The sequence below is a fragment of the Pteropus medius genome, unplaced genomic scaffold (assembly GCF_902729225.1).
Source record: "Pteropus medius unplaced genomic scaffold, Ma_sr-lr_union100, whole genome shotgun sequence".
Classification (NCBI taxonomy): Eukaryota; Metazoa; Chordata; class Mammalia; order Chiroptera; family Pteropodidae; genus Pteropus; species Pteropus medius.
In genome coordinates, this window is record NW_024342471.1 from 2,305,092 (window position 1) to 2,327,043 (window position 21,952).

General features: G+C 43.4%; 1 protein-coding gene across 1 annotated transcript in view; it reads right to left on the reverse strand.

The window, feature by feature from the left end:
- Positions 1-21,952, reverse strand: part of CDS2 (CDP-diacylglycerol synthase 2) — a 48,417-nt gene that overhangs the window by 6,338 nt on the left and 20,127 nt on the right. The window contains exons 2-8 of the mRNA XM_039863775.1: positions 8,195-8,331; positions 6,833-6,929; positions 6,247-6,344; positions 5,382-5,521; positions 3,805-3,863; positions 3,080-3,162; positions 241-328 (exon numbers count right to left, since the gene is read on the reverse strand). Of these exons, the coding sequence (XP_039719709.1) occupies positions 241-328; positions 3,080-3,162; positions 3,805-3,863; positions 5,382-5,521; positions 6,247-6,344; positions 6,833-6,929; positions 8,195-8,331 (702 nt within the window). The remainder of the gene's footprint in view (positions 1-240; positions 329-3,079; positions 3,163-3,804; positions 3,864-5,381; positions 5,522-6,246; positions 6,345-6,832; positions 6,930-8,194; positions 8,332-21,952) is intronic.

Sequence of the window (21,952 nt, forward strand, 5' to 3'; positions counted from 1 at the left end):
AAAGCCCCCAAAATGTGCCTATACGGTCAATTAAAATTTATTCTTTATTCTTTTTTTCCTGTGGGTAGTTGTCAACGTTTCTGTTTGGCTTTTCTCTTAAAATTTACTACCAGCCTTTCTCCAGGGTGACATGAAGACATACACACAAGTTAGATATCCTGCCTCCCAAGCTGACCTACTCATATTGAAAGCACCATCCTTCCCTCATGGTGACAGCTCACGTCAGGGTGATCCACTTACCTTGATGAGTGGAGTCCGACCGAAGAAGAAGCCAAACATATAGGCCATGATGTCATTACAGATCACACAAGAAATAGGGACAATGAACCTAGGAAATAAACCAAAGGATTAACTCTACCAAGATGATAATATCGCAGAAGTCCACACCACTCATAAACTCCAGTACTGAAATAACTAATAAATACTTGTTACCCATTAAGAAATAAATTTAAAAAAATAAAATACCAAACAAGCCATACCTAACACTGGGCACATAGCAGGTATTCAAATGGTTACCGAATGACTACTGAATAAATGAGGTGGCAGTCCATGGAATGTGAGTTGTTCTTTTTTTCATTATAATCTATGTACATGATAATACACATTTAAACTCTAAAGAAAAAAAAAGAAGTTTTCCTTGTTTCTCCCACCTTTATCTCCATTCCCCAAAAGAGCCACTTTTAATCAGCTCTGATTTTTCTTCTTTTAGTAGTTGACTCCACAATCCTAATATATTTTATGTCTATTTCATAATTTACCTTTTTCTTAACTGTCTAGTGAGCCCTACCTTTCCCCAGGGCTACTTTGAGGGTAAAATCACACAGCTAAATTTCTTCTCTGCCTCCCCCGGCTGTCTGATCATCCCCACCATGAAAAAGGGGGCTGTTTCCACACTTGTAACATCAACCTCCTCTTCTCACGCTCCATTCTCTGACAGTCACTTCTTTTAAATTTCTAAAAAATTTTTTAAAAATAAAAATAGAAACACCACCGTTACAATAAAAAAAAATTCCTCTATTACAGTTTAACATACTATACAAAATTCTCAGTCTCCTGGCCCATTAACCATAGACAAAATGTTCCGACTTCCTGCTTATTGAGGCAGGGGTTTATAGCCTCTGCATTTTCCCAACCCCCAAACATCTCCTGGGTCAAAGCTTTCAGTACATATTCTCTGCTATACAACTATAATTTTATGTCTTGGAGATTAAGTTTGAAAACCAGTAACTAGAGATTTTAATATTACTCACTTTCGAAGCAAGCAGTAAATTGTCCCCAAAGTTGAGGACATAGTATGCACTACTGTTAAGAAATACCTAGCAAAAATTGAAAAAAAAAAACAGAAGGAACTATATCCCCCTCCACTCCATTATAATTGTTTTAATTGTAATAAATGTCTAACATTTATGTGATCTCATCCCTGTTCTAAGCACTTTACATGTATTTAGTAATTTATACCTCAGGAGGTGGGTGGTACTGTACCCTCATTCTGAGATCTGGAAACAGAGGCTCAGTCTGGGGTCTTAGCCACGATTCTTTAACACCTCTTGTATACATTAGGCTACGCCTTCACCTCTTCACTTAGCTTCTTCAATCAGCGGCTGACTTCTATCAATGCTGACAGATTTCCTGTTGAAACTATTGCATTTCTGGAATAAAATCTACTAACGGTACAGCCGCTTAACTACGGGATACATTCTGAAAAATGTGCTAGGCAATTGAGTCTTTGTAGGAAGATCCTCAAGTGCCTTACACAAATAGTATACGGTAAATGGTAGAATCTATTGCTCAGTAACGGAGGAAAAATAATTTTCCCTCTACCCTTCTGGGTTCTTGGAGGAGACATCCCTGTAATAAAAGACAAACAGGAGAAAAACAAACAAAAGTGTAATAACATGCATGCCAGAAAAATTGAGTAACTGGCCAAAATGGCTGAAGCCACCACCTTAAATATCATCTTCAGCTGAATACCAAAGATGATGTTAGGCATGGAGGAAGTCAGAGGAGGTTATCCCAAAAAGCAAAGTAAACGAGGGTAAGGCTGTTATGCAGATTTAGGTCCATTCTCTTCTGCAGTGGTTAAGAGTTTGTAGACATAAGGTCTTTCCCCTCTTCCAGGTTGCAGGAAGACACCCTTACAAACGTAAATGCCTTTTACAAAGGCATCGTGTACTTAGTTTTCAAAGCTTCTCTTTTGTCTGTTGTTTCTTAAAATTAACCAGCCTAAAATAATTCTTATGCCAAACAGAGATATTTTGGGGTGACAAATTCTGTTCCCCTACAGCCCCCAGGCTACAAATCTGTACAGCATGCTACTGTACTGAATACTGTAAGCAATTGTAGCACTATGGTCAGTATTTGAGTAATGCATGTGCTATGACTTCACCAGGCGATAGAAATGTTTCAGCTCCACTGGGAGGGACCAACAAAGTACATGCAGTCCGTCACTGACCAAAACATTAAGCTGCACACAACTGTATACATTCTTTTGACACGTTGCCAGATTCCATTTGCTAATAGTTTATTTACAATGGTTTTATCCACAATCATAAAAAAAAAAATCAGTTATTCTTGTTTCTCCCTCCCTATGTTTATCAGCTTTAGTATTAAGGGTTCAATAAAACTCAGCTGTTATCATTGCTCTTTTTTTTTTCCAAGTGTGGATACTTACGCAATTTTCAAAATTCTTCTATAGTTATCAATCTACTTAAGTTTTCTTCTTCATGATGTTAGTTTATATTTTGCTGGGAAATCGTAAAAATTTACTCTGGGGTTTCAAATGTGTTGCCATACATTAGCATTGTCTTTGATTTTTTTAAATATCCCTGTACCTGTTAGTCTGGAACTGTGGTTCTCAGAGTGTAGGTCCTGACCAGAAACATCAGCATCAGCTTGGACTCACTAGAAACTCAAATTCTCAGGCCCCTCCCTAGGTCTGCTGAAGCAGCAACTCAGGGGTGCCCTGCATGGGATTCTGATGTAGCTCAAGGTGTGAGCCACTGGCTTAGAGGGTAAAGTACCTTTACATGAGAAACACTCGCAAAATAAAAGGGAAAATCCCCTCATTGTCATTACTCACCAGATCATTCCTTCAAACAGGTTATGGATAACGAGATGTGACTGGGTTACAACAATCAGTAATGTTACATGGGTCCAGCCAAACTGCAAAAGAAAGAGTTGACTTTATTGGTTTACCTTGAAAGGAACTTCAAACAACAGTCAATACCAAAATAAAAAAAATTGCTGAGAAATGGGTAGGGAAGATATCTGCTTCTGCACTTGTCTTATTAGAAGTGAAAAGGTACAGAACAGGCCTCTGGGAGAAACTGTCCCCCAGCTACAGTCCAAATCCAGTCGGGACTAATAGTGAGTGAGTCCTTCTATGCTCCAAAAGCCTGGGTACTTCTCATTCTTAGTATTTGTTGAGTGCTTGGGGCACTCATAGAAAGGATGCCTTAGAGTTGACGGAATGATGTAGCAGATAGGACATGCTTGAACCTTCACCTTGAGCCTTACCTGGAGCCCATTTTCGGGTCCTAGTGGAGCGATTACTTAGGGTGTAAAATAAGTAACCATGACTGGGTCTAAGTAAACGGAGAGCTGCCAAAGTTAAATGGGCCTTCTTTCCTCATGCTCTGGGTTCTAGATACATGAAGACAGACTGCACTCCAGAGTTTTATTACAGAAAGGATGAGAGGCCTGTTGCATTTCTGCAGAACTTCATTTAAGCCAAGAATTCTCTCCTTCTCTCCCTCTCTCGCACACACACAGAGACGCACACACATACACACGCACTTCCCTTACCATGTAGAACTGCAGGCGATAATGCTTCTTGACGAGACTCAGTACAAACATGCAGAATCCTGGTTTGAGGGAGGGAGGAGAAAGGTCAAAATGAATCACATTCCACATTTATCTTGGTCCCAGTCATTTCCTTTATCTGTGTTACCTGGTCCTTTGGCAAATTTCCTGATAGCAGTTAACCAGCACACAATCCCAAAGCCTGGGGGGCAGGGGCAGGCTAGTTCTTCAGATAGTAATCAGAAGGGAAAAAAATGTCTTCTTCAAGACAATCAAAGGAAGCCACTATCTTTAAATCTTGCAGACAACACTCAATTTAGGCCACTATTCACCAGATAAGAATGTTTTGACCCTAGAGCAGAGGCCAGCAAACAAGTGAAGCCAGCTGCTTGTCTTTATAAATAAAATCTTATTGGAACACAGCTAAGCGCATTTGTTTACATACTATCTGTAGTTGCTTTCCTGCTAGTGACAGAACTGGGGAGTTGCAATAGAGACCTTGGGCCCCCAAAGCCTGAAATATTTATTATCTGGACCTTTAAGAAAAAGTTTGCTAACCTCTGTCCCAGAGAAGAGATCTGGTGTACAGCAGGAGGGTAGAATCCACTAGGTATAGGGTCAAGGCCACCCTTGCCAAGTCTTACACTGACCCATATGGTGTCAAGAAATATCTGCAAACCCAGCCCCTCCTCTAGGAAGGAAAAGGACTTTTACCCACAAGTGTGCTGGGCCTCTCAAAAGCAGTCCTGCCCAGAAGAGAGCATGTTGCTGTTCCAGAGCCCTGGCCTCCCTGTGGGGGCTGCATTCGGGTTCTGAAACATGCCCTCTGAATATCCTCAATGTCAGTAGACCCCTTAAGCAGTGAATTTTGTATTTTTAATAGCCAGATGTCATTCACAGAGCTGATCGAAAATAGGTAAGACAAATTTAGGTCAAAACAAATTTCTTCGGTCTCAAACTAGCTTTAAAGGCAACTAGGAAAAACACTAGCATTATTAGAACTAGTCTGAACTGAGTTAGGCTGACAGAGCACTTTATACTTTGTCAAGTTTTATTGCATGATTTAACCCTCATAGAAACTCCTCCATTTTAGCTCTAGATTAAAAAGGGCTGAGACTCAGAGGATTAAGATCCCAGGCCCTGTGAAGTCACAGTCTTTTAAAACCTAAATCAGTACAGGAGACTGTCCCTCAAGGCAGTCTCCTTAGAAGGCTCTCCTAAAGATGGCCACTTGTTTCTATATGTCAGTTCCTTAGTGGTTTTTGTTTGTCACACCGTAGAATCTCTGCCGATAGGAGAATCAAAACAGGACCACGCTGTGCTGTCCTCCAACAGAGGCTGGATCACAAGGACAGGTAGCAACGACTGCAGTCCCCACACCCACAAAGCCCCTCAGTCTCACTTCTCTCAGTAAAGAGTTGCTACAGCTCGCGTAAGGCAGAGTCTCGACTCTGCTCCCCTGCCCACTCGGAGTGGACGTCATCAAAACTTCACATTAACTGAGAACGTGTCCAGCTCCTACTTGGCAGACATACAAAAACAAGACAGGCACAGGCACGTGTGTGCCGCTGAGTGCATACCTATTAGGTAGAGAGTAAAGGAAATGAACCGGTGGTATTTGCTGAGAATCCGCAAAGGCTCCTCTCTCTGGACCAGAGTGAAGAAGTAATCCGTCACTGTTTCACCATAGAAGAAATAATTGACACACAGTAGGAAGTACCTGTAAATAAAGACAGGTCATTGCCTCGGGGAGCACATGGGCTTGTCCTTTACAGAGAGGCTGTCAAAAAACCCCAAGGATAGGACCGAAATAGCGGTCTCCCCAACCCTCCAGACAGAGCCCCACAGTCCCCCGTTCTCTAGTGACACTGTAGGTGAGAAGTTTATCTAGAAACTTGTGGCAGCTTTCGTCCACCCTCCATCTATCACAAACTTGGGATTTAGTTTCTGCCCCTTTTATAGAGTTCCCATACCTAACCTGAGAACACTCAAAATATAAGAGAACGCTCCAAAACACACCTCATCTTGCCTCCCACTCTTATTTCCACCCTTCCCAACAGAACCCTCCCTGCCTGTTGAGATGGTTCACTCCAGCTTTGCCACCTGTCTGCTTTGCTCCTGTTTTTTCCCTGCCTAGAGCATCCTCTTCACTTATCTTTCTTCACTCATTGCTTAAATACCATTTTCTTCATAAAACCCTGCCCAACCTGGTATTGGTGTCCCTGGCATTTACTTCTATAGCACATCAGCCAGTCTGCTTTCTTCTGAGGGAGATTCCAGATTCCGGGCAACTACTAAGGATTCCTCAAAGGCCAGCCACTCAGACGACAAAGGTGCTGTGCAGGTCTGTAGCCCTCACTCCCCTCCTACCCACCACCACTGTATATATCTACCAAAAACACCATCCAAATCTCCCAAGGGCCCTGATGGGGTTGGAGAGCTTACCAGCTGAGGGTCCTGAACCAGGGGAGGTCATAGGAGTGGTAGACGTTGTATCCAATCGTGATAATCTCGTGGAAACACTTTATCTGAACACACATCACCTGTAGGACACAAAAGAATGAGAACGCCTGCTCACTCAATTCTTACGATCTTTGGAAACAGAAACCAATAGGTCATGGGCCTTCATGGAAAACCATTGTATTTAAGAAAAATGTCAGTCCTACAGTGATCCGGCTCTCCTCCTCTATTCTTTCTCACACCATCCCACACAGAATGCAGCCTTGTCCAAGAAAACAAACAAAACCAAGCCTCAAAGTCACAGCTGGGGTCAAAGTATAATGAAACAGCTGAAGTAATAAAATCATAATTTAAAATAAAGAGACATCTTTAACCACATACAACTGGCCTATGCCAACGTTCCTCCAGCTGGCTCTTGAATGGTAAGAAGTCACAGATATTCTAGGAAATGTTGTGAAGAGCCTGGACCCCAAATGATTCCTAGAACCAAGCCAACAGATAGAACTTCAGATGACTGATCCTGCAGGAAAAACTGAAGAAAGAACTAAAATAGCACGCAAATGGCACTTACAATTATCATTAAAACCATTGGTCCCAGGTAAATGATGACGAAGAAAAACGCAATCATGGCCAAAGTCAGGATGCCTCTCACCCACCAGTTCTTCCATCTAAGTTGAAGAGGAGAGAAACAGAAAACACGTTAAAAGTCCAGGAAAAAATAAAACAAAAAAAACGAAGCACAAACCCGAGAGCGATGGCTTGTCCTCCGAGGAGCGGGCCTGAGGTCAATCCTTTCCAGAAGGACCTCCTTCACCCCGACAGACGCACTAGCCACATGCTGGCGGAAGCAGGGCCACTAGAGCCATCGCCTCGCCCACACGGAACTCAGCGGGTACTTCAAGGCCTACAGAAAATACACTCAGCTTAATGAAGGAATCGAGCAAAAATCTCAATGAAAATGCAACACCCTCTACTTCTGTATCTTCTTGGATGGCTTCTACGGCCATCTTTATCTGAAGAAAAAACATGTTTCCTGCAGCAGAATTCAACATTGCTCTGCTCCTGTATCGTTATAGAGATAATATTAAACAACGATAATAATAGCTATCACAAATATGCACCTAGTACTTTTATGAAGACTTTACATATATTAATTTATCCAACTCTCAACACTTCTTACGAGCTTTTACAGAGGAGGAAACAGATGCACAGGTCATTCAGCTGTAAAGTGGTTAAGCTGGGATCTGGATCCTAGGAGTCCGGCTCCAGAACCCATGCCCTCAACCACTGCACAATACCACCTTTCAAACGGACATGTGTGTGGGAGGCACACACATAGGAACACTCTTAGGTAATGTTTTGGGGTCTTCTAGTTTGTGTTTTTAATCTACCCACATAGCTGGTGTTGGAGGGACCAGAGTCTCAAGGGACCAGAATTTTAACCCTGGATTCGCCCAAGTAGAGATGTTTCTCGATTCTTCTGAAAGAATTTTTAAATGCTCGTAATGGATGTGTGTGCATGAGAGAAGGAAAACCAAACTTTGGACTGGAAGCTTGGGTTCCTCTGCGAAAAGCAGCCAACCCATCAGTCACAAACCATTACTCCTCATGTGCTATGTCGGCGACCTTGCCCACCATCATTCCCTTGTCCACGCTTTTCTCCTCCTTGGACTGCCTCTCCCAGCCCAACTCAGAGCACCCTTCAAGGGCCAGACCCTTCCAGGCTATGCTCACAATTGTTGTTAAGCACTAGATGACACTCAATGGAGCTCTGGGTAGAAACAAGAGGGACAGCAGCCAATGCCAGTAGGCAGGCCTGCCCCACATACTTTGACAGAAGCAGACTCCCACCACAAGACTGTGGGCTCTCTGAGGACCCTGGGTCTTCCATGGCACCTGGACACAGAACAAGGCCCCCAGCGAGCCAGGTTACCTTGAAGACAAGTTGGAAAGGGCCCTGTTGAGGACCTCTGGGGTATCGTCTGCAGGAGTTACCAGGGGAGCAGCTTCCGCTCGGCTCTCGCTGTCTGATGCAGTCTCTCCATCTACCTTCACTTCTGTCTCTGACTCCTATGTGGCAGGAAAACAGAAAAGGTCAAAAATGCTGATTAGGATACTGAGAAGTACATACCTGTCATCGGAAATCTGTGGAAAAGACCCAAACGGGGCCTGAGGACCTAGCACAGTCAGGTGACTTAACAGATGGGACTCACAGTGATCCCAACACTGTTCTGACATGTGCCAAGATGGCCAGCTCTCTGCTGCAAGAGAGACATGCATCTGCACCTAGGGAGGATGAGTAACAGCCACAGTCTATTCAACCCACTTGCCTTACGGGGAAGTCGGGGATGGTCCAGAAGACAGAGAAAGCCCCTCCTTTGTATCCAAAGAATGCAAAGGAGGCTGTGACTGGATATCATCCAGGCCTCATTCCTGAGCCTACTACCCAGAGCTTTTATTTCTTAGGGGAATTTAGAATAGTTGTTATGAGAAGAGGTGGAGGAGAAATGAAATCACTTAGAATTAGACAGTAACAACAGCACTTAGTATTTGTATAGCCCTCCACAGTTTGTAGAGCGTTTCCCATACCTGTGAACCTCAGAGCAGTCCTGGGAAGAAGAGAAGCAACGGAGGAAGATCCAAATTAAGAAACTGGGGGGCACGGGGAGGAGGAACGGGCTGTGAGAAGCTCAATGGTTGACCCCAAATCTCCTATTAACCCAGGTTTTCTTCTTTTATTTAAGCATCTTGGAATTTATTTTATTTTTCATTAAGAAAATAGAAACAAAGTAAACTAGAAATGGCAAAAAGGATGTTTCATCACATCTCCAAAGATTTCGTTATATACACATGCAAACACAGAAACAGTTACATATGTTTTTAAGTTCAATTAACAATTTGAATTCCCCTAATAATATATGAAATTGGGCACCATTTCACATGTTTATCAGCCATTTGGATATCTTCCTTTGTGAATTATCTATCAAGTCACTGGCTGTTTTCTGCCTTCCTTGTTATTGATTTGTAGGAATTTTTTACATTTCAGATTTAAGTGCTTTGTGTCACTAGTAATGTTCTTCCAGCCATCTCTAATCCCACCCGACCCCAGTCATTCCCTGTAATACTCAGACCATCTCCCTATTGGCATTGGCTACAATGGGGACTTGGAGATTTTTTTGTAATTGTCTATTATTCCCTGAAGATGGGACCCAAGATACCTTGTTCTCATGACATCCCCATGTCTGGCACACAGCAAAATACTGTGTGGAAGGAAAGACAGAGGGAGGAAGCCAGGAGTTGATTCCAGATATGGCAGAGAGCTACTCAGCCCTTGCCCTTATGGAAACAGCTATTTCTAAACTAAATTACAACTAGGATAACACCACAAAACAGAGGGCCTTAAGTAGTGCAAGACTGCTGACACGAAACAAAGCTGGCTTTTGTAAAGGACCGATAGGATCTGAGGGAAAGCGCTACAGCTTCTGATGACGAAGTCACTGCTCCTTACTCCCCCACGGCTCAGCCAGGTGGCTCCAGACAAGTGCCTCTCTCTGTACTTCAGGGTCCTTACAAAAGGGCCCTAGAAAGGGTCCACTTTACCTGTGGGCGGGGAGGGGTTCACTAAAGAGGTACAACCAAACTCCCACCCAGGACTGTGTTCCATTCCACTGCCCCGAGAAGTTCTAAAACACAGCGAAGCCTCCGGGGTCACCCCTCTCCGGCTAGAATGAATGAAGAGTGACGCACTCAGATCGGCTTTCCATTATGGATGTTAACATTAACACCCACACTCCACCCGCAACCATCTCTAATGAGGTAAGTAAGGATGCTGCGTGATTATCTAGATCTGACCCCTAAACCAAAGAGCTTCAACATGAGAGCACCTGGGCCTCAGAACCTCCCAACAGATGCTCTCTGGGACCATCTAGAAGCCTCAGGGACTGGGCTTGAACACAGCAGGCAAGAGAACATATGCCTGCGTGTGTGTGTGTGTGTGTGTGTGCGCACGCGCGCGCGCGCGCACACACACACACACACAGAAGCTCAGGCACAAGGTTATTTTTAACTTATCTAGCCTGTTGTCAAGGAGACACAAAGGCTACTGGTTCCCCAGGCGAGGAAGGGCAGGAAGGAGCCAGGAAAGGCCCCTGCACGGGAGGGGCAGAGAGCCCCAGCTCAGCAGAGTCCGCCCGACCTTCCAGGCCCTTTTACCAACATTAGCCCAGCACCATTTCCTGCACTATCACCATAAGTGACTCTTCTCCTTCCTGGGGTAAAGTGAAGAAAGGTATCCTGAGGCAGAACGTAGGAGGAGACAGAGAATTATTAAAAAGACACTGTAATAGCTCTTTTTACCAAGAGGTGGGGGTCCTAGGATGAACTAGGAAATTAAGTCTGTAGGAACAAGCCTGAAGGAGATTAACTTTCTAGGTTTTACCTGCCTGTGAGAAAGTTAACTCCAGGGTCCCAGGCCTCATTCCAGGCTTCATCCCAGGCCACAGAAAATGCATCCCAGAACCCTTATCAGGAGGTTCCCTCTGAATAGGAAACCAATACCTACAAAGAGAACCATTCTCCCACCAGCAGAAAAGGCAAAGTCCTGCGCAAGGGAAGGAAAGGGCATAGCCCTAGAAGACATGGATGGGGAAGGGGCAAGTCAGACAGCTCTCTAGGCTCCTGACCCCCAACCGCAACACAAGCATCCCGGCCAAATGTCACAGGCCAAGGGACCAGAAACTTCAGAGACCCTGGAGGCCTACAGTGCTCTGGCTCCCCCGCACCCCATGAGCAAAGTTCTTGCAGCTGGACCACTTATGGTGAATAAAGGACATCGAGTGCTGATGCAGCTTCCATGGTGGAACCCAAGTCCTTGGCCAGAAGAAAACTGTTACATGCTGGACCAAGAGCCAGAGATGCCAAGCATGTTCACAGATTTGCTCCTCCGGGGGATGGTTTAACAGGTAGATGTAAAGAAAAACTTTCTGCAGGAGGTGGCAGCAGCCAGTCAGGAAGAACAGGCCCAGGGCCTGGCTCTGATGCTCATTACACCCAGCACAGGCCTCCTTTCTCGGGTCTTCCTAGTGGGAAAAGGATCCCTCATTTCAGCCGGTTGTTGATGATCAAATGCAGTATCAATTCTCGGGTATTCCTAGTGGGGAAAGGATCCCTCATTTTGGCCAGTTGTTGATGATCAAATGCAGTAAAGGGACTGAACACCAACAGCCCCACCTCTCAGTAGCCTGACCACGGTGCACAGGACAGGAGCACAAGACCTTAAATGCCCACCCCAGGCAACCTGAGCACCCAAGGAGGGTGGAGGAAAGAATGACAGCCATCAGGCCTGGCTGGGGCCCCAGTGCTAACCAGTTATGTGAGCTCAGTATCTGCCTGCCTTGCTTCCTCTATTGAACCTTCCATTTATCCAAGAGGCAGCCGCAACTCCAAAATAATCCACTTTCCAAAGCTATCGTGGAGATCGGAAGCATGAAAGTAAGAGTATATTAGTGCTCTCCGAAGTGGGATGTATGCAACACAATCCACTGAAGTGTAGAAACAAACATTAGAACTTATTTCTATTTATCTTGTTCGTATTTTCTTTCCTGTGTGTGCTTTATAATGGACCTATAAGTACATGTATATAACTTAGTAAATTTGTGCAAGCTGGGAAACATGGTAAAAACATCATACGCTTCAAACGCAGTGGTGTGTCACCAGCCATGAGCATCTTGGAACATAGCAGGCACCTACAGATTTGTTGAACTAGTGAGATAATTAATTCGACCTGATCTACCGTCGACCAAAGTGTCCGGGCTGCACTGAGAGTACGACAGAACTCACTGTGATTTCCAGCTCATGTCCCAGGACCCATGCCCCAACCCATGCCCCAGACTCCACGGTGGCCCTCAAAGCAAGACCAGGCCAGTGCCCGTTCCCGCCCCACTCCCAGCTGGGATCTGAGGTCCCAGCTCAGCACCTCTGGGACCAGTACAATGCAGCAAGGAGCTGCTGCATTGCTGCTTCAAATTGTCTCATCCCGGCTCCCAGGCACCCTCTTCCTCCTCCCCTCCTTTTCAACCCAAGAGACCAGATTAGAGGCTAAGTGGAGTATATCCTGTCTCTCAGATTCTATCTCAGTAACTGCCCATCCTCCCCTGCTCTCTTAGCCATTTCCCAAGGGGGCTGTGGTGCTGGTGTAAACAAGAAACAAAAGTGATGCTTTAAAAGGAAGGGGAAAAAAGCTCCCTCCGAGGCCTCCTTCCTTCTGGTTCACTTAGACTCTGTAGGGAAAAGCAGAAGCAGTAAGGGTGATGGACACACAGAGTCTCCTGAGTACCGAGGGCTCTGGTAAGACTTGTGGACATTTTTGGAGAAATTCATACTCCAAAGGCTTCCCCTCCCAGCCTTCCGGTGCCCCTCTCCCTGCCACAGCTGCCCAAAAGCCAACACCAGCCGACCTGGAGCTCAGAACAGCACAGAAGCCTTCCTTCAACAGACGCAAGAGAAGGCGGCGAGGGAGGACCAGAGGAACAGCAGGTGGGAGGCCTGGCTTTTCCTGGCCTGGGGAGGGGCCTGGCTCTGTTCAGAAGGAGAGATGGGGAAACCCTCCTCTTCCCATTCTCTCTCAGTTCTCAGGCTTTCCCAAAGGCCTGCCTGGGGCTTACAAAAGCTTATGGGGCAAGAGTCCTCTAAGGCTCCCTTTAGTGTCTTGTCAGGGGCCCGCCCTCCAACCTCAGTATTTCTCAAGACTCCACAGTGACACACACAAGTGGCGACGGTCCAAGCCTGACCAGAAAAAGTGTGGCTGTGGCTAGGCTGGACAGGAGCCCTGGGCACTGTGTCACCCCTGGCAGATGGGACTCACTCCACTCCACACCCCATTTCTTTACCAGATACCAACTCAGTTTTGCACCTTGCTAAAAAAAATATATTAATATGCTGTTCATGTTTGCCTAAAAGGAGCTAAAAAGTAGGGAAAGAAAATAAGTGAAACCATTCCCTAGGCTTTTTCTTCTTTTTCATTTTCAAGGCAATTTCATTAAAAGATAGTACAGTAAATCCTCACTTAATCTATAGATTCTTGGAACTGTAGTGAAATGACACATTACCTAACCAATTTTACCACAGGCTAAATGATATAAACAAGAGTTAAGTTCCTACAGCATCTCATCAGCGTCAATGAGGAAACCACGTTGAACAAGATGGTGTTATTCGAGGACCGGCTGCACTCGGTGCCTTGGCTGGTTACGCTTCCAACGACTCTGTCCTTTCCCCTGGCACCACATTCAAATGTGTACGTTTCGTTTAACTGAGTGACAACATAACTTATACAAACTGTTTTGGGATGCTTTACACGCAAATTATAAATCTTGTCCTGGAGGACAGTCGTTAGGCTGACTCTAACCTTTCTGCTAAGTATCTGCTTGCACCTGCTAATCAAGCCCTATGGCACTTACAGACATGTCCCTGGGACAGAAATGATCAGAGACAGGTGTATCCTTAGTAAGAGTGTCAGGGACCTATGTGTCCCTCTCACTGAAAAAGCAAGTAGGTGTGGGTGGGTGGGTATGTGTGTTAAGAATAGCTAAGAAAGTATTTCTAGCTTTTTCTAATGCTAATTCCATTTAACAAGTTCAGTTGTCCAAACAAAGGATCAAATAGGAGGAATCCTATCCTGAAAGTTTAGACTCATCCCAGTAAGGCCATTATCTGGTCCTCCAAAAGCCTCATATCAATAATGTGATGTACAGAAAATGTTTTCAGCTACTCAAGATGGACTGTGGCACATAAAGTATCCCCACAGGTAACTGCACTCCACACCAAAGAGCTCTTCAGAAAAGACACAAAAACGTGTGTGGGAGATTCAGCTTTTAAAACCTAACACCGGCTATGAACCATTTTGCTTCCAGACAGTAAGAGGGCACTTTCCATCGTTTAATTCAGGTTTCGGATGTATTAAATGTAAAGACTGCCTTATTCGACTTTGTTTACCTTGAATCCTTGCCTTGAATCTGGTAAAAGCTCAAAGATTTTTTTTTCAAACTCACTGAATTTTAATCAAAATTCATCAACCTTTATTTACAAGGCCTAGAATAATGGATGGCCAGCATTAGTGTGGGGAAGACAATCCTAGAGCTACAGTTATACAAATGCAACTAATGACTAAAAGGGCTGTGATTTCAGCCCTCCCCAAAGGTTAAAATGACTGAGGGGAGGGGAGCCCCTCGGGGGCACCCATTAAACCCAGGGTGGTAATGAGCTGTATTTCCAGATAGCAACTAATGTGTTGTTACCAGGAATAATGAGTAAGGAGGCATAGTGAAACCTAAAAATGGTTCAATCCTGCTCTACAAAATGTATAAGTCTGTGTGTATTGCCACTCTTTTCCCTTAAATAATGGGAAATGCTCCAAGCAGAGTCAACACATCTGTCCTCTGAGCTAACTGAACTGCATACTGGAAGTCCCTTTCCAATGCTAACACGTCAAGATGCTACCTTCATATTAAGAAACACCTGCGTTATTTTTCTTCCTAACATCACTATTACCTGAAATTATTACACATTTGTCCATCTTCCAATCTGGAACAAAAACTCCAATGTGGAAGGGACTTTTGTTTTTCATTGCTGCATCTCCATGACCTACAACATTGTCTGGCATATAGAAGGTCCTCAATAAATGTTTCTTCACAAAGAGAGAAAGAGGAAGAAAACAACAGGTTAAGGAATAACTAAAGAATTCTCCACTTCTGAGTCTGTAGGTTAAAATGGCAGGCATAAATGTCACATCGCAATAGCCAGCCACTTTGTACAAAGTATCTCCCATTTTATCACGTTTACATAGATTTGTAGGTTCCATAAGTGGAATGAATGTGAAAGTCTTAAGAAAGAAATCCATTAAGGATGAGCCATCAAACATGCAGAATAGAGGTTGGTAGTAGAATGAGAAGAAAAATCTCAAAAATCTCAAGAGCTGCTGACTGCCCTCCTCTCCAGCATTCTTACTATACATAAATAAATAAATAAACACACACACACACACACATACACACATACATACATACATACCTCAGAGACAGTGTGGGTTTGGTTCCAGACCACTGCAATAAAACCAGTATACAAAAAAAAGCAAGGTATGTAGTTCCTGCCTCCTGCAGCTTGGGCTTTCAGGAACTAAGTTTCCTGCCAATGTGGTTTCTACTCTAAGCAAAGACAGCCAGATGCACCAATCAAAAAAGAAATTACTCGTCATTTTTATAACAAATGCAACAGTAAAGGCCACTAAATCTTCACACTGTGAACAAGGTGGCCATTGTCTCTACCCAACTCCATCTCAGCTGAGGGTTGAGGTCGATGATCAGAATGAACTATAACATCTCGGTTATGTGATACTGAAGAAAAATCTGCTAATCCATACTGAAATTTCTAGAAAACTGAAACTCAGCTGCTTTATCAATAAAAAGCAGTTTTAAATGCTTGGGGTAGCAAATTTTCCCCCCAAAGATTATTGTGCACCTCCATGACAAGGACACTTTATAAACAGGACATTGTCCTACATTTTCTTTGTTAAAAAACAAAATTCAGGAGAGTAAATTTTAAAGATCTTATCGGCTTTATTCAATGATTCATGAAATCAGGCAGCATCTAATCTAGCAGACTGAAAGAAGTTCCTAGGAGCTGTACAAAATGAAAAATTTTTACAAGTAGAAGGGAACAAAGAAATTACACTAAGCGGGAAAGAAAAAAAAGCAGACTGGTTATTGCAAGGTCACTTTCCTTTCTGAGATGGAGGGGTCTATCAGATAAATTACCTAACTAGTGCTGACCAAGGGATTCCTGACTGACTGGTGTTAAGATTTTATTTCTGGGAGAGCAAAAACTCTAAGTCAATCTCAGTCTGGTGACATGGGGCTTAGCATAAATGATGCATTTTGGGCCTGTTGTCTTGTTGTTAATACCCTGAATCTCCATTACTCTTCACTTGTTTCAAAACAGGCCTTCGAAGCCAATGAATAAAGAGGCTGTCTGCCCCAATAATACAGATCCTGTGCTTCGGTGCTCAGCTTTGAATCCTCCCTTACCATCAGGACACTGGCTATCAGATACCTGACTTGAATGCGTTTCCAAACTGCCTCTCTCCCAGGGAATTCCATCGAGGGAGAATTCAGAAGGCCAAGGCTCTTAGGAGGCCTGAGCTAAGAACGAACAGAGCCAGAACAGTTCACAAGTTCACAGCCCAAGGGGGTCCACAGGCCCAATGCCCAACCAAGGACTTCTGGGCAGAGACTGTGGGACATCAGCACCAACTGTTCTCTAGGAGTCCTGGCTGGGAGCAATGACCTCACAACCAGAAAGGCTTGAGGGCGATGAGACAGCTCAGCACTTATTCCCTGCAGTGGGAACTCTGGAGCCTGAGGGATACATGGGATACAAAGAAATCTATCCATCGGCTTCTACAGGCAGGGAAGGAGATGCAAGTCAGCACAGGACTTTGCTGCACAGTGAGGGTGGGGAGCTGTGCACACCCAGTCCAAGCCATCTGTCACACCTGCAGAGTTTCATTTGAGGCAGCGAGGGGTGGAAGTGACGGGATGGACACAGGATGTATAGCATGAAAGCCTCCAAAGCACACATCCTTCAGAGCAATGAGCAAATGTACACAACTCATATTCACAAAAACACAAACAAAAACCATTCCTGGTACTTCAGAATGGCAATATTGGAATTCGCTAGCGCTACATTAATAATGAACATCAATCCTGTAAACACAAGTAAGAGGGAGTGAAAAACTAGACGTAAAACAACAAAGCCTTGCAACTGACTTTCCAAAGAAGCAAGTCACTCTTTATCTCAGAGAGAAGAGTGTCTCAAAAGCATGAAAAAAGGAGAAACCAGTACAAGTTGTGTGATCTTGGAAGAAATCACGTGCCCTCTGGACCTCGCCTTTTACATCTATAAAACAGAAACAATTACCATCTCAAGGGTATTGGGGATGACGCAGGGAGGAGGCAAGAGAACTATAACGTTAATCAAGCTACTTTCAGAGACTACAGTGTGCTGATCAGCCCTGCAGCCAGGCCGGGAGGACACCAGCAAAATAAAGGAACATTTCTACTAGGATTGCTAACAACCCATTTCCCACACTGTGAAAAGGAAACAGGAAAAGAGTCTTTAAGTGGTGCCCTACAGAAAGTGAAATCATTTATTCCCTATGGCTAAAACCATAGGGAACCCATGGGTTAAAGGCTAGGAACTGCCAGCAGGCTTTTCACCACTACATCCTCTTACCTTTTCCACGGATTCTTATTCTTCCTCACTATATGCCCATAACAAAAGAAATGGGTAAAACAAAGATCTTAACTATAACTTGCAGGAACTAGAGAACGACATATAAACTGAATTCCCTGAACACTCAGGGTCCCTTCCCTCTCACTCTCCACCTATGAGGAGACCACACTTTGTGCAGTGCTGCCCTTTTTCTAATAAATTTTCCTTTTGACCCTAACTTTGGTGTGTGTGTGTTTAATTCTTTCTATGCTCTCGGCCAAAGGGCCCTCTTCTTTCAGTGCAGGGCTTGGTCTCCCCGGGGAAATTGGCCCTGTTCTGCATCAGGAAGATAAAATAAGGCTGTGGTTTTTGAGCCATGGGTAGAGATCTACTGGGTCTTGAAATCGATTCAGTGGATCACAACTAGCAAAAAATAAAATGTGGTGCCAGAAGTCAGGCTAGGGACTACCTCTGAGAGAGAGAACTCACTGGAAGAGATCACAATGGAGCCTTCCAAGGTATCGGTAATGTGCTGTCTGATGGGGGCAGGCGCGGAGAGGTGCTTACTTTACGAAAAGTCATCCTGTATTTTTATGATATGGACACTTTTCTGCATGTTACACTTCAATAAAAGTTTGCATAAAAAGTAGAATAAGAATCAAACAGAACAGAAAACTTTTGAATGTATCACAGATAGTAAAAGTACTGTTTCATGAAACTTTTTTCAAAGTGATTCACACACACCACTTTGTATTGGGACACAGTGTAAAATGTGTTTATTCCTGGGGATCAAGGTCTAAAATATCCTGAAAGACCTGAAGCAATGCACAGAAATATGTTGTAAACTAATTCACCATACAAATGTTGGTTGGGGGCATGAATAAGGAGGAGACTAGGCATTATTAACCTTTTATAGATGAAAAACTGAATAATATGCTTCTCCCATTAGCCTATTTATATTTGAGACTTACCCATACCAAGGTTTCCTCATTTAGACTTTTTTCTTTCTCTCCATAATCCTCAGGAAGAGAAAGAAAATCAACCAATAAAGCAAAACTTCTTTCTGAAGACTAATTCTTACTCCAGTTCAAAGAAACTAATGATGAAATGAAATGATAAAACTAATTTCCAAATTAGTGATGAAACTAAAGAACACCAAGACAAACAGGAAATACTGTCTTTGAACCAAAAACCATAGCACGCTAGCAATTAAAAGGCTACTACATTCTCTGCTCTTCCCCTCCCACCAAAATTTTTTTCCTCAAAGTTATCAAATGACAGGTGAGATTTGGAGATGAAAGATTAATAAGAGGAATGAGCTGTAGTTCAATGGTCTCATCGTCCCCCTACTCCATAGTTTTCAGCACAGAAAAAAAGTTGAAAATGTCCTGAAGTCAACCTCATCACTGATGTATAATTTAAGAGTACTGCATTTAAATTTTAGTACGTTTTAATTTTGAATTTAGTAAATGTAGTTTATTTAGTACATTTAGGTAAGTTTTAATTTTGAACAAAATTTAAATTTTACTTACCTATTAACCTATATAGGAATAGTAATTTGTATGATTAGCATTTAAATTTTTATGAATTTAAGTTTTTACTTGACATTCTGTAGTGTGTCCAAACTTTGTGCATCTGAACCACTCAGTCTTATTGTCTTTTTAATTTCATACAGTATAAACACTTTTAAACAAAATATTGAGATAATTAAGCACACATCATGTTAATGTAGCATACATGCCACCAGCACTGGCATCTTTGTTCCACTGGTACTTTGATACTAAAAATAAATACTGACATGGCAGTATTTTCCTTTTGCTCAACTCTAGTCACTAAGCTCAATAAATTCCTCCTGAATCCAGAGGTCTGGATCTCACTGCCCAATCAGTTGCTAATCTTCACAGCTGTCTTTAGCACCACCCACTCAGCCTCCTGACAACCTCATGTGTTACGACAGCCAAAACTGACAAGAGTCCAGGAGCTTATGACCAAGTCAGAAGCTGTGCCTTCAAGATCTGCTTACTTTCTTCCCCCTGAGACAGTCAGATTTGCCATCCTGCCAGGAATCCCCATGATGGGTCAACATGCCTTTACTGAATCGCAAGGAAGCTACAGAAATCCAAGACAGAAGCCCGATTCCAGAGACTACACCCGCTGAGGAGAGAGCAAGAGACAGCACTTAACCAGGATTTGGATGATTTCCACAGAAGCTTGGAGAAGGAAGGGAGATGAAAAAGGGGCAGGGAGAGTAGGGGTGCAAGCCGGAGTCCTGACGGTTCCACAGAGGAGCTGGGCCTCAGAGTATAAGGGCCACGTAGACCTCACACCATGGTATTATTGTAATAACTTTGCACGGTGACAGGTGGTTACTGAACTTATCGTGGTGATCACAAGGTATATAATCATTGAATCAGTATGCTGTACACTTGAAACTAATATAATATTGTAAGACTATACTTCAATAAAGATATAGTAAAAAAAATGTATGGAGAAGCAACTATGGCTGGGAGATAGTTAAACTATAAATACTGAGAGTCTGTGAGCACCATTGAGACTTTTGGTTTGGACAAGGTGGCTCCTCCTAACCTAAAAACTCTCCGAAGTCTCTTTGGGCAATAGCTTGTCTTGGCAGGCACTCCTGGTAGACAGGGGTTTACAAACCACATAGCTGGACCTGTGAAAGAGATCGGCTTGCCACCAGCACTGGCATCTTTGTTCCCCAGCAACGTGTTTGAAATCAGCTCTAGGCTGGACCCCGACTCTCCTACATGTTAACTTGTATAAAAAGGTACACCTCATGTTAAATTTAGACTATTCCTCTCATCTCCCCTTGCCTGGAAGAATAGTGTGATTAATCTGTCATTCGTTTGGAATACATTATTCCTTTATTTTGCTTATTTAATTAGCCTATGTGCTACTGGCTTGTGAAATTATAATTCCCACAGGGTACCTGTACTAAATAAATTGCTGGCAAAGAAAACCCAGTCTCTGAGAATAACTTCTGCTGCCTCCCAAAACAAAAACAAAACAGACTACCTTTACTGGCTTCCTCATAAACTCTCAAAGCTCAAAGGCCTTCCTATTGCATCTGGGGACACTGCCTCATTCTCTGTCCAACCTGCCAGGCACATTCCTGTTCCTCCAGCTCAAATGTCTAGCCCCACCAAGCCCCTTACTCCATCCCTGCCCAGGAAGTACTAACTACTTCATAATAACTAGTGAGCCCTGGCGTCACACAGATGAATACGTGAGGCAATGCAAAATTCTTCAAAGCAACAAGAAGAACCAGCCCCCAAGGTCAGCTTCCACAACCACATTACCTATACTGGCATACCTTTTTTTTTTATTACGCTTCACTTTATCACGCTTCACAGGTGTTTTTTACAAATTGAAGGCAAGACTCTCTACCAGCAAAAAGATCATGACACTTTATTGCAATGGTCTAGAACCAAACCCGCAATATCCCCAAGGTATGCCTGTATTGAACTCATCAAAGCTAACAGAGATTAGTGGCCAGTGAAGGCTGGAAATTCTGGACCTAATTTCCCTGAAAAGAAAGGGTCCTGAAAAATCTCAAACCATCTTAGTTTTCTATCCCCTTTTTGATCCCGTGGACACTAAAAATGGTGGCTCACTCTAGTGTTTTGGATATTTTATGATCCATGAGAAATGTTAAGAGTCATGTGTTAGAACACCAAACCAAATAATCAAGATAATTCTTCCCGAGATCTAAGAAATAAGATATCTACCACAGCTACTAGAAGACTCAAGTGGGACCCTCTGCAACAATAAAATGTCACTTGTCTGGCGATAAGTCCCCAGGAGAGGCGGATATCTCTGGAAGAAATGGCTCTTTGTTAAAAGTTCTCAAAATAGCTACTCCCCAGTGATACCTTTCCAAGAGACCACTATGTAAAAATTGAAAAGTCTCTGTATAGAGAACTCTGTGGAACAGAGAGATAGAAATGGCAACTGTTCAAGAGAAAACTGAGTGTTTGGCTGACATCCCTGTGGAAAAAAAAAAAGCTCATGTGGCACTTTCTCTATCAAAACAATAGGAGGGAACAAACATCAGTCCCAAAACAGCACAGGCTGAATTGTAGTGGGAGATTCTATTAATAGTAGCCAAAGATCAGCAATGAAGGGAGGGAGTCCCTGGGTGTCTACAAGCACCCTCACATTCAAAGCAAGATGGAACACTATAAACCTACAGTGAAAGGGAACAGAGGTTTATGCAGTTAGAGTTAAGTCCATGGAAAAAACTGGACAAAGGTGATCAGAATTCCAGCTGGCCGGCCAGACTTCATGAGCCTTGTTTCACATTCAACATAATAGGGCTATTTCTCAACCTGATCCTTTAGTTACTTTTCTACCAAGGACCTCTTATTTTGAAGACTATTATTATTTTGAAGTCTGAATATATTAATAA